This window comes from Thunnus thynnus, chromosome 18 (genome assembly GCF_963924715.1).
Source record: "Thunnus thynnus chromosome 18, fThuThy2.1, whole genome shotgun sequence".
Taxonomy (NCBI): Eukaryota; Metazoa; Chordata; class Actinopteri; order Scombriformes; family Scombridae; genus Thunnus; species Thunnus thynnus.
The window spans coordinates 9754586-9768371 of NC_089534.1; the positions used below are offsets into that span (position 1 = coordinate 9754586).

At 40.8% G+C, this 13786-nt stretch overlaps 1 protein-coding gene across 5 annotated transcripts in view; it reads right to left on the reverse strand.

Moving 5' to 3' along the window:
* The window catches only part of LOC137168930 (neurexin-3b), a 293090-nt gene that overhangs the window by 57806 nt on the left and 221498 nt on the right, over positions 1–13786 (reverse strand). For all 5 annotated transcript variants that reach the window (XM_067571794.1, XM_067571797.1, XM_067571793.1 and 2 more), the window contains one exon: positions 12691–12872. In XM_067571794.1, coding sequence (XP_067427895.1) covers positions 12691–12872 — 182 coding nt within the window. The remainder of the gene's footprint in view (positions 1–12690; positions 12873–13786) is intronic.

Below are 13786 nucleotides of genomic sequence, written 5' to 3' on the forward strand. Positions count from 1 at the left end.
CTGAGACACACACACACACACACACACACACACACACACACAACTTCATTGCAGGTGAATGAGTGAGTTAGACCTTAGTCTGACTGAATTTGCTTGCTACTCTTCACTGGCATATATTAATTACAACATAATGCATCTGCATAACCTTAAAGGAGATGTTGCATTTTTTGGTAATACTTAATTTTACAGGTTTTGTAATTTCTTAATAATTTCCTTGGGAGTTTTTTGGAAAGGATTATGTAATTTGGTGGTAATTATATGGAAAACAGACAATGTGTTGAGACATTAGACGGTAAATATTCACTCAGTCCTTTGAATTAGGTTTTAAAAAGAATCAGGAGATTATAAGGTACAGTAGTTACATACTGTAGTTAGGGCGAGGGTTGTTTGTTGATTTACAGTGGAATTTCCTTGAAAAACCCATTTCAAGCCAAGTAAATATTCATTTATCTGTTAAATACTTTACTCTCTATATTTGTGAATTTTATTTTATGCTTGCCATAATTTACTACTACAGAGAAGGACACATCACATTACATCTTTGCATTTTCAGCTGACCTGCTGTGCGCTAAAAAGACGGTTACTTTGTTTATTTATCTCAATCTTTCCGAATAAATTAGAGTGACATATTAGTTTCTTTTTTTAGGAAATTATTAGTAAAATATGGAGCTGTGATAAAAAAGCTACTGAAAAGTAAAAATTATCTCGCTGTTCTAGGAATTTGCCACAATTAGACAGCATGATGGTATATCGAGATAATTCCAGTGCAGATACACTGGAATTAAACAACTGAAAATGTAAGGTTAAGTAGCCACTCCGTATAAATAATTAGCAGAATGCTTGGAGCATCACAGGCATATTAAATATGATACTGTAGTTCAAAGCATATGAGGATGTTTTTTTTCTTTTGATGTAACCTTAAAACGACCCTTGAAAAATCATTGAAACAACACACAACCATGCACAAACATCTCAGATATACACAGAATATGTCATCAGGATAAATAGGTCATAACCTTATTGGTCGACTTGGGCGCCCAATCAGGCTGGGTTCTATTGGGGGCCATAGCCTCTTGGTTGACAGTAAATGTGTGTGTGTGTGCTTTGCAGAACTGGAGCTAAAAAAATAATGTTTTTTTTCCCCACAATAGAGAGACAGAGGAAATGGTTCAGGGCAGTGGAGGAGCAGAACAAGAGATGTGGAGATGGAAGACTTGGCTGTCATGTCCTTGGCCATCTGCCCCACTGCCTGCCCAGAATGTTTGAGGATCAATAAACCTCAGAGACACACTCCATAACCTTCAGCCATTCAGCGCTTATAATAATTCTATATAAGAGCCATCCTGTAGGAAATATCATTTATCCCTATAGATTGTTTTTCTGATGATCCCAGCTTCATAAAAAAAAGTGATATAGTCTGTTTTGTCTCCTTGTCAATAGAGCTTTGTCACGGTGAGAGTCAATAATGGGGGGATTAAATAAATACAAACTCGCACTCGGTAAAATGCAGAGGTACTCACTTTCACATTTTCACTCCATCTGTGAAGGAGCCTCGCACTCAAATTTGATCCCCCTCATTTTTTTTTATCAGCAAGCGAGAGGAAAAAAAAAAAAAAAAAACAACTACTTGCTGCTTTTTTCTTACCAGCAGGCGCTTAATCCTCCATGAATACATTTGCAGTGTGTACATATGTGTATATACGTGTGTGTGTGTTTGCGAGTGAGCCAATCTGCCACACCGTTGCTGATATTGAAGGCAGAAGACTTTTTTTTTTTTGCCTTCTTTCCACTACATTTATTTTCTAATGTTGACGTTTATCACTTGAGTAGCCCCGCAATTCATCATCCCCCCCCCTTCCTGTCGATAATCCGAACGGGAGTCAATTTGCTAAAATGTGAATCTCTTTCTCTTATTTGGCTTTACTCTCTCCCCTCCCTCTCTCTCTCTCTCCAATCTCTGTATTTCTATCTGCCTCCTTTTTTTCCTGTGGCTCAGGTGAGAGATGGCAGAGGAGAGCAGAGAGTGGCTGTAATAGGGCAATGCTGAGGCTTGAGGGAGGATTTAGGAGTGTCTTTGGAGCTGAGATGGCACAGCCCCGCAATTCATCATCCACCCTTCTTGTCGATAATCCGAAAGGGAGTCAAATTGCTAAAATGTGAATCTCTTTCTCTTATTTGGTTTTACTCCCCCCCCCCCTCTCAATCTCTGTCTTCCTCTTGGTCCTGTGGCTCAGGTGAGAGACGGCGGAGGAGCAGCAGAGAGTGGCTGTAACAGGGTAACGCCGAGGCTTGACGGAGGATTTAGGAGTGTCTTTGTAGCTGAGATGGCACCTAGCCTTGTGTGTGAGATACACCTCAATCGATTCCAAATCCCTGTGATCTTTCATTAGGTGCTCGTCACAAGCTGTCCCGCTCATCACTCAAGCACACATAGCATCGCGTCTGTAGCTGGGTAAATAGAGGGAAATTATAAAATGATGCCGCACCTGAGTGAAGTAGAGCGCTTTGATCTCAGGGAGCATCTGTCTCCATCTAAGAAAATGCAGCTACTTATAAAGACAGAGTTATGTGTTGTTAGAACCAGCATTAGGCGGTAACGAAAGTTAATATGGCAAACACGTTGCTTCTTTACACATCCTGCATTCATTTGGATCGGTGTTTTTGTCCACCTGATGAATGTAAGTCCGATACTCCCTCTCTTAGCTCTGGTCTGGTAATTCTCTGGTAATTCATTATAGCTATCAGCTAGTTGCTAACTTTGTCTATCTGCTGTTTGATGCTGTGCAGGTAGCGTACGGTGTGTTTTTTGAAGTTTCTTTGCTGCCTACAGCAGCCAAAAAATATGAAAGTGAACCAAAACAGCGAGGTTGAGGGTTGTAAAGCCCTAAAAAAATCAGCTGAAAGGTGCTAAAATATGCTTCATAGCAGAGTCAGGAGATAATTCTATGTGAGTCTTTCACTGCTAGCGACCCCTTTCAACATTACAGTCATTTGACCTATTGTTAACAAAAATATGAATTATTTATTTGTAAGCATGCAAAAAAACTACAGCTCCCTTGTTAATTTAATGCACATCATTGTAAATGTTTTGTTTCTCCCATGACCATTATATCCATCTAACTTTTAATCTGGTTCTAGTTACTTTCTTTATTTCTTCTGATGACTCTGAAATTATTTTAACCATATTTCTTTTTTCTAGCCATGGTGAGCCTACATTTAGGAATCACCTGGATATTGTTAAGAGTTGGAGAGTGTGTGAACCGTGCAGATCCACTAGGAGGACTGTGAGGAGTCATAGGGGTCAAGCTACTGTGGCAAAATGTCTCATTTTCTATTTCTAGTGTTAAATACAGATGATGCCAGGTGTAGCTGTGGTGGTTTTAAAGTTGTTGGAAGCTGAGAAATGGAAAATAATGAAAGTAATTACTTCTGCTGTTCAGTAATGTATTTTTTCCCCCAATGTGTAATAAGTAACAAGTAATTGGTCAGGACCAATATTCTCAAATATCTGCTACAATAAGAAATAAACACTTTGGTGTAACAACAGAGAAGAGCTTTGAAGATAAAATGGCCGCCACTGAAATGGCCACATTCTGTCCACACCTCTGTGAGTATAACCTTGGCCTCTACAGGGCTTTAGCGGAGTCACTTTTTTCCACTGCAGCTGAATACCAACCAACTGACCGACCAGCTACCTGGGTCCAATCTAGCCTTTAGTATGAAAACAACAGTGCTGTGGCGCTGTCGCAGAAAAAAGAAAAGAGAGACAGAGAGATAAGAAGGAGTGAGAGATAAGAAGGAGAAAGCGGGGTGGGTGGGGGGAGGGGGGTGGGGGATGGCTGTGGCGTCAGAGTGAGACAGAAAGGCAACATATAATTTGGAATTCACAGCCAATGTGCTTGTGTGCTGAGACCTATCTGAGCCAAGTTTGTCTCTGATCCTGCTCTGAATTCTAAAATACCCACATCTCTCTATCTCTCTCCCCAACTCCTTTTCTCCCACCTCTTCTTATTCTTTTTTTTTTTCTCTCTCTCTCTTTTTCATCCAGCCTCTTGTATTTGTTCTACTTTTGGACGTACACGATGCTCCACTCTCTTGTCTCTTTCATCTTCTCCTTCTGTCTCTTCATCACTGTGAGAATGGGATTCATGTCCTACCATGAAGCTGTGAAAACACGAGGATCCCCGGGAGGGGTGGCTGTCAGAGAGCAAAGTAGGGAGAGAGAGGCACAATGTTTGTTGTTCCTCATTGAATTTTTCATCTTAATCCATGAAATATACATCGCTGAGGCCAGGGCTAAGGCCACGGCCCACATGGGTACACTGTAATAATGCTGCTCTGTTTGTCCAACTTGAGCAGTTATTACTTGCTGTTGCCCTCCTGAAATCGGGTTAGGAGGGTTATTTGGTGTGTGTGAGTGTCAGGGGGTCTGCTACATAAACTGTTCCCCCTGAAGTGCCTCTGGTTGACATGAATGAGTGACAGATGTCCCCGAAGAGCCCTCGTATCATGTTTGGTGTGTCAGCGCCAGTGTGCCGTGGTGTGAGAATTTGTTGAAGGAGCTTGTGGAAATGTGTGTGTGTGTGTGTGTGTGTTTATATATATATATATGCACATGGCAGTGGCAGAGAGTGAGAAAATAAGTGGGGGGTGAGCATGTAGGTGGGTGCGTACAGGAGCCAGAGAGGGAGAAGTAAAGAGGGCGAGTGCTTGTGTTACATATGTTTGCGTGTATCCATGCATGTGCAGTTTGAGAAAATACAAGACGCAAAAAGGTTTTCGGTGTAATGTGCATTTAAGTGTGTCTGTGCATCTTTTTTTCTCTGTGTTTTCAGTCGAAGTGGAGGTGCCTGCAGTTATTAAATATTAATGACCACAGGCACCAAAACTCTCAACCTCCTTTCTTGATTATTCTCTGTCAACTCACGAATGTCAATACTTTACCAGAGGAGAAAATAACTTTAAATGAACTCTCTTTTATTTTCTTTCTGTAATATTCCATACCAACTGTCCTAGAAATATTTTTAGGGGGTTTATTTTATGACCTTGCAGCATTTATTCTAAAGGTGAAATGAAACGCAAAACATCATCGAGATGCACGGGGTGAGATGGTCACAAGTACATGCAGATAAAAATGAACTCAAATACTGGAGAAAGTCCACTTTTGCAGAGTAATTACACCAGAGAGAGTTTCAAGTTTCCCTTTTAAGAGCCAGGTGAAACACGCTTTGATTTTACTCTTCAAGATTGGTTTACTCTGTATATGAAGTACTAATCAGCAGGTGAAAATAGTTGTATAATTTCCTTTGTGGTTCTGGGGAAGCCTGGTAAAGTGTGAGAAAATAACCCTTATGACGGCTCAGCTTGGGCTTGTAGATTACAAATATATAACACAAAGCCTGCGTTAGAAACAGGGAGTGCGGCGCTTGAAAGTTTTTACGAGCGGGAAGGTTCTTTGGAGTTTAAACCGTACTAGCGACTAAATGTCAGCACATCTTGGCCTTTTCTGTTTCAATTTTCATAATAATTTAATTATTTCTTCATCTATCTATCATAATTCCCCCAACTTCATGAAAGTGCAAAACTAAACTGCTGGAGTACATCTTTAAAGGCATGTTGCTTTCCATTTGTAAGCACTACACACAAGTGTGAATTACCAAATTGGCAAAATGCACAACTGGCCTGAGGCCTCCAGACTCCCATGGGCCCAAAACGTCCCAGGTTTGCATGTCAATTGGTTTTGGTAATGTAATTAATTGCAAATTTGTTTTTAATATCAACTGAGGCGGGTCGTGCATTATTAACTAGTCTTGCGGCCCAGGCTTGTTGAGGGGCACTGTGTCAGAAACTAGTTTTAAGCCTGTTACTAATTTAGTTTATCATGCGCTTAAATGGTGTATATTACTAGATAAAGTTGAGTTTAATAAAATTGCCACACACTATCTGACACAGAGAAAAGCAGGGGCCAGGTATAATTATTCCAGGATGACAGTTAGTAAAGCATTGATCTGACGCGCTGGATCGTCATTGGTGCCAATGCTGACCTGATTAAGCAATTTGGGTATCAGCCAGATGTGATCTATCCAGTTTCTTTTGTCAGTGTCATGATAAAATTCAGTGTCCCCGAGCAGCGTCCCTGGCCTCGTTACCTTCCATAAAAATGATTCCAACAGGACTATTTAACAGCAGATATTTTGATATAGTAGAAAAAGCACAGGTGTTACTAAAAATATTAATGATGATTGCTTATATTCAAGTGTCCCAGAGCTATACGGATATAAAAAATTTGGGGAATAAAAAGCACTGGCATCGCATCTGTACTTTGCAACGGTTGATACCCAGAGTTGAGGTAACGGAGTCACTACTAAGAGAAAAAGTTGGTTGGATGCATCCTGAATAAGAACGCTGTTTGGTTGCTGGTTTTCTGGGCATATAACGGCGCTGCCATGTGCACTCTGCTATGTGAACTGTACATAATGGGAACTTGGAGGCAACAGGGTACACACACATGAGGCAGATAGTTTGTGGGGTGCATCAGCAGCATTTATGCAGCACCACTGATTAAGAGGAATAGTGTTGTTGGAATGTTATCAGATTTTTGGGGCACAATCACTTAGATTAGATAATCTAAAAAAAATAATTGCATCATACTGCACAGCATAATATTCCTAAGAGGAAGAGATGACATCCATTCATAAAAGACCAACACTAACCTGAGCGTCTGATTAAAAACACAAATGTTGCTTTATGATTATACAATGTCTCACAGCTTCTCATGTAAGCACCAAGCGTGTGAATGCTTACCTTGCGCGCACACACACACACACACATGTCCACTGACCATCTGGCGGCTAGTACGCCAGTTAAGCTCAGCCTGCTGTGAAAAGTCATTATGTCAACAGAGTCACCCCCCAGGGAAGGCACAGTGCTAATAATCTGGTATTATATATTGATCTCATAAGAAGTAACCTGTGCTACTGCCAATAATATTCTTGTAAAGGTTGCATTTCGCTGTTTGTTAGTTTAAATAACAGTCGTAAGGTGAAGTAATACAGTCTGTTGTATCACCGGGAAAATCTGAATAATAAAGCAGATGAGATAAAAATGACTGCTGTTCAGGTTCAGAGAAAGACTTATTTATCAACAAAGTTACAGTAACGCTGACTGCGTGTACTGCATTCAACTGGTTGTGAAAACAGCTGCGAGGTATATTTTCCCAGCTCTTTATTTCCATTGGGGGAATCAAATGTGGGAGGTAAGGAAATACAAAGTCAAATAAGAAGCTGTAATGTTATCAGAGGCCATGAGCCATAACCGCGATAATATCTATCTTTCCCTGCCGAGGTAGGGTAACTTGATAGAAGCAATACATTCCTGGCCATATACGCGCTGATGCACACAGGTACACATCAAACATCTTATATTAGGTCTGTCAGAGGTAGAGGGAGGGAGAGAGGTAGATGGGGGATATAGACACTGTTAGACATAAGCGCATACGGACGGAAAAGAAGCTGACGAATGAATGGGAGAGACAGGAATTAGCGAAAAAAGGAATGAATTATGCATCCTGCGTTAATGCATTAAAATATACATGCATTAGTGTATGCATGTAACATATGTAAGGGTGGTAGGAAAAACAAGATACAGCATGGTGTATACAATATAGCATTTTACCATCCACAGCCCACTCATCTCATTCCACATCTTGTGTCTGAGTGCGCCTACTTGTCTGCACTAGGGTTTTCAATTATCCGGCAGCCGCACCTTTTTTTTCTCCCCGTGAATTAGCATGAGGGGGGGAAAACTCAAGTGGGTAATGGAATTCAGTGTCCCATCGCTCCATTAGAATACACGCACCTGATTGGTTGTCAATGTGTGTTTTTTGAGAGAGAGAGAGAGAGAGAGAGTGAGTGAAGATTTAGAAATCCTCCTGGGTTGGAAAACAAAGTGCGCGTACGTGCTTTACATGTGCTGGATATAACGAGCGAAATCTGAGTTTGTCAACAACATCTGGAGAATCCACCGATCAAATCCATCTAGTCGTAGAATTGTCTTATGAAAATCATTACCGACAAAAACAATCAGCTTATGTGTAAGCTTTCTGTGTAAAACACGATTGCAAACCATAAAAATGGGACTAAAGGTAAGTGGAAAATAAAGCTTTTCCAACATGACTTTAAATCAAACTAAATAATCCCAGTTAGGCCTTAAAAGCAGACAGACTACACATGTAATACACCATACATCAGAATCAAGTTTTTAGTTCAAACAAAAGCTCAGAAATTATATCTAAGACACATTTGTTCATATACTGACAATTGGAGTTTTCATTGTAATGACTTTGTACAGAGTGCGGCATATTTTTTTAAGTTATGTTAGAGAAAGACTGTTGCAATACCGGCAGAGTCTTTATCTTGTCAGGTGTCTGGCTGCAATTTCCCCCTTTTAATTGGAAACCAAAAGACATGAAACTTGATGGAGCATTCTCCATTTCAGCTTCGCCTGACTTCAACTTGTCACCTACAACATCTCCGCAGAAGCAAGTTCATCTGGGCTCACCGCAGCCACGATTAACCGAGCTCCAGCTCTCTCCCGCCCAGCGCTCTCTTCTTTTCAAACCATATAAAAAGAGAGAAGACAGGGTCTTTCTGCTGCCTGAGGCACATACTCTGCAGCTATAATCAAACCCAGGCCAGGACTTTGGTTGCATGTCGTCCTCCTCTGTCTGTCTTTCCTATCTTTACTTTGATGGCCGTTGTACAATTCACCTCTAAGACGTTAAGACTACAGCTTTCAAGTATATAATGCTGACTGGTTAATTCCTATATTTACTGTATTCATATTATCTATCTTTTATTTGGTGATTAAAATTGATGATATGTCAGGCACAAGTTTGTCTCTTCAAAGAATTAGAAGGTACTGTTTTCTTCCTTTAATATCGAGAAAATATTCTGACAATTTTGAAACTACAATTCATCATCACAAGCGTATTTATCACCGTGGTGAGGTTATGTCAGTGTCTTACATGCAGTATGGTTTCTTTATATTTGTGCTGTTAATTGTACTGTCTATCTTATGTCTGTTTGTGGCAAATAAATAAAATAAAAGTTTTTTTTCCCCATCTGAAAGCTGTAGAGATGAGATTCTGAAGGATTTCTCTGTGTGTGTGTGTGCATATGTGTTTGTGTGTGTGTGTGTGTGTGTGTGTGTGTGTGTGTGTGTGTGTGTGTGTGTGTGTGTGTGTTACATCTTGGGTAATCTTCACCTGCAGTCATGTGCAGTCCCTGGTGAGATACTGTGTGAGTCACACAACCACCACATCTAGCCCACAGCTTAGAGTTTTTCTGTCACGGATTTAAGCGGGCTCACACACACACACACACACACACACACACTTTTAATGTGCACATACCCCACATTCACTAATCACTGCAGTGTTGCCACAAGCCCACCTTTCGAATCATCTTTCACTAAAAAGTTACCTGTGATACAAACGTTTTTTGCTATTTGTTTTCTGCAGTGTTAGGTTTATACTTAAACATTGGATTCTTTTACTCTGTGCGACATAGGCACAGCATGACACCTGACAAGGATCCTTGTCTGCTTTATGCTCTGCATTAGACCCCGGCGATCAAATGAACTTATAAATGAAACAGCAGCATGGCAAAATGTTGTGCTCACCTCTGCAAATTACCCAAATTGCCCCTCAGATTTGAAACCAAGCATGCAGTTGTTCTTAGCAGTTAAAATGTAAACACTACAATCAGCATTTTAATTCATGATTGCCAAACAAGCCGTAAGCTAATCACAGAGAGGAAGGGGGGGGGGGGGAGATAATGAAGAAAGCAAGAGAGAGGAAGACTAAGGAGGGAGTCAGTGATTAGGTCTTGCCTCAAAATGTGTGTTTTTCTCTGCACTCTGGGGCTCTGTGGGTTTCAAAAATTTGCTGTTTCTTTCAAGGTCAGTCAAAGACGTGCATGTTCTCCTGGTGAAGTTTTATTAAAGAGGGACTTGAAAGGAGATAGCAGAGATAGTTTTATGATGGAATGAGGTGAGAAGTAAAAACCTCTGCATACACCAAAGAATCTGAGTAAAAGTTATGTTCGCACTCTTTTTGTTGACTCTAAAGTCTTATATATTCAGCTGTTTAAGATATTATAGTGTGGCTATGTAGCTTTTAGTGTTTTCAAGTAGTGACCTCATAATTGCAAAGGCTAAGGTAATGGCCCTGGGCCCGATGAGACCTTTGGTTAGACGTACGTATATTCAGAATTGACAGGCGTAAAGCCTTTAACCTTTTCCTCCAGATTCATTACTAAACTCAAAACGCTGACAGCGAGGACCTGGCGTCTGTCATCAGAAGTTATTATCTAATGACATTTCAGTCAAGTCTTGGCAGTCTGGAATGTCTGATAATTTAAAAAGCATTTCTTGTGAACATAAACCTTGTAGAGGCAGCCGAGTTGTTTTAGCTGCAAATTAGAAGATATTCACATTGTGGTAACCTTCCTAGTGATCCAATATTCCCACAGCTACAGAACTGGAGACTAACAAAGTACAACATGGGGCAAATGATAATAACAAAAACATTGGAAGTGAGGTCAAACCTTGAATTATTTTTCCTCAAGATGTAACCAAATCCACTGGTTTCATAGTTAAATATTCACTCAAGGTCTAATTAATTATTTACTGTTTACCTGTGGCAGAAAGTCCAACTTTTTTTTACATGTGGTTACTGTTCAATAATGGTTTAATCGTGGAAAAACAGAGCCTTGCACTTCCATGATTTCTGCACATTATTTTATAGTTTAAAGGTATAGTGTGTAGAATTTAGTGGCATCTAGTAGAACAAACTTGGCAGAAATGAAACATAATATTCATAAGTATGTTTTGATTAGTGTTTAATCCCATGAAACTAAGAATTGTTGTGTTTTTGTCACCTTACTCTTTATAGAGAGCGGGTCCTCTCTCATGGAGCCCACTGTGTTGCACCACCATGTTTCTACAGTAGCCCAGAACGGACAAACCAAACACTGGCTCTAGAGAGAGACTTCCGCGTTTTTCACAAGTTTCACTGCAACTGTAGGTTCTCCTACACACTTGGAAGGGGAGAGGTATTCAGTTAGTTGCAATCTGCAACCTCACTGCTAGATGCCACTTAATCTTACATAGTGGTCCTGTTTAAGGTTACAATCACTGCTAATATTTAATGAAACCCACTGTTTGATCACCCTTGTCTGTCAATATATCATTTGAAATATTAGCAGTGTAATGTAACCACACAGCGGGCAAAAAAAAAAAAAAATCCTACACTATGTTCTGAACATGCTGCTTCTCTCAGTGAATTGGCAAAAATCTCCAGTTGCTTTTTTTTTTTTATATTACTAAATTCATTAGCGCCATGAGACTGGAGGAATGAAGATATTCGCCCCCCAATGACTTGCAGCCAAATTATAAGAGATACCCTGCTTGGCTAGCTATGCTGTGATATCTAAAAAGCAGAATTAAAAATGCATTCCTTTTCCTTCCTTTAGAGGTTCCTGCAATTACTCGGTCGGTTAGAAACACAGAGGGAGGCATTCCCTGCATCGCCCTCACTAGTTGCTGTACATCTTTATAATTCTCTCTCTACCCGTGTCGCCACTTCCCTCTCTTACTTATACACACGCGAACACATACTCACAAATACACTTTATCTCTCTATACTGTAAAGGCAGCTAAGAAACTGCTTGTTGTTGGCCCTCATCTTTGCAGAGCAGATGGCTGTTTTTCTGCACCACATGGCCAGCACTCAGGAGATGAGGGGAGCTCTTTAAGAAGAAAAAGACTTTCAATCTGCTTTAGCAACTGTAGCTCCTCCTCATCATCACATCTCTTTTTTTTTTTTTCGCACGGCGTCAGCAGCAACTCTCCCACCCCCATCCTTAACCACCACTACCACCACCACCACCACCACCAACAGCACCACCTCTTACGACATACCTACACCGCAGCATGTATCTAGCGGCGGTTGATGATTATGTTAATACTTAATGCTTATGTAAACGAGTCAAACACAAGGTCGCAAAGTGAGATTATTAAGATGCTGCACGGATGCACGGTGGACTGGCCAAGAATTCCAACTCGCAGCCCCCCCCCCCCCCCTCCCCTTTTTATCATGTTTCTCCAACATGTGGGAACACACTGCATATGTATGGAGAGCCACATTCATTATTCATGCTGGGACTCAGTCTGAATGTGGTGGAGAAGTAGGGTTGTTCTAGAAGAGGATGGAGAGCAGAGACTCGGAGTAGGGGGAGTGAGTCGTCTATTTATTTATTTATTTTTCTTTTATGGATCTGCACTGTTTGTATAATTCAGTTTCAGCATGATGGGCTGAATTTAGTGTGAGGACTACTATAAGTAAACCTTGAGGTATGATACAGGGGTGGGTTTGCGGTCATCGTCTTGGCCAACTTTGCTTGTTGTTGCAAAGTTAGAAACGTACAATACGTGCTTATGGACAGCAAGCAACAAGCTTAGGTCAAGATATTATAATTCATAGGTTGTTGAATGGCTAATAGACTGTTCATTATTAGTTTGATCCAGATGCTTCCCTTCAAACTAATTAGATAAGTGTCTTTAGTAGAGTGAATGTGGTATTTAGTGGTTGAATGATACTGAATTCTGAATGACAACATTATTACTTACGATGTGGAGCATGATGTAGTCACCCAGACGTGGGGCGCTGTCGATGCGGACCAGGATGCCGTCTTTGATGGTAGTGCTAAAGCCCACGGCCAGCCGGTCCGTCCGTGTGCTCGGCCTTTCGTTATTGGGCCATGTGTATGTGATCAGACCCCCTCCTTTACCGAAGATGTAGGTGGTGCCAGCTGAGGAAACACAAGTAAAAAAAGAAAAGGGCAGAAATTAGATTTGTTGTGGGAGAAATAGAGGCAGATAAGTAGAAAACAAAAAGAGAGATGGGGTAAAATTCAATTTTGCAATCTGCAAACATACTCTAACTAGACACTGGGGAGCACAGTGTCGTCAGCAACGAGACACATTCCGACAAAACCCCATCCAAGCTACTTTCATTACAGGCTAACTCTACTGTAATTCCTTTTTCAGCTACCCTGCCGCCGCTACAATGTAATTGTGTCGAGTTCTATTTTAGGTTTTTAAATGGTATTCAGCCACCACCACCTTTTGGGTAGAAGTCAGCAGCTCCCCTGGCGCCATCTATGACCTATCCAGCTCTTAAATATAGCCCCTTTCAAGGGAATAACAGCCAGTATGGCCAGAACCGGATAAGTCTCCCAATCCTCATGTATTATATATGAGACCTGCAACCAAAGAACAAAGGCTGGCACAAGAAAGGAGAGAAGGGGGAAAAGAAAAATCGAAGAACCTTCGCCGGGTTTAATTTGACAAATGCAGTGTAGAAAAAAGGGCCTCAATACCAGTGGGGGTATAGAAGCTCATCTAGAATGAAAATTTCTGTTATTACATCAGCCACTATGCAGATTTCTGTCAGATTAGAGCCTCTGATTGGATCAAGCTTGGCCTTGAGCCACAGTTCCTGTGGAAGTTGTTTGTGGATTTCCTTTTTTTATCATCACATGGAACAGAAATAAAAAAAGAATAGTTTCATTATTTGGTTTGAGGGTCGGATTCAATTCCAACTTCTGAATGTTCCCTAAGGTACATCAGAATTAAAGCACTGAATCCTTGAGCCGCTTAGCCATCTCGTCCACATTTAGGCAAAGATAATCAAGAGATCAAAGGCATTAGACCTACAGCACAT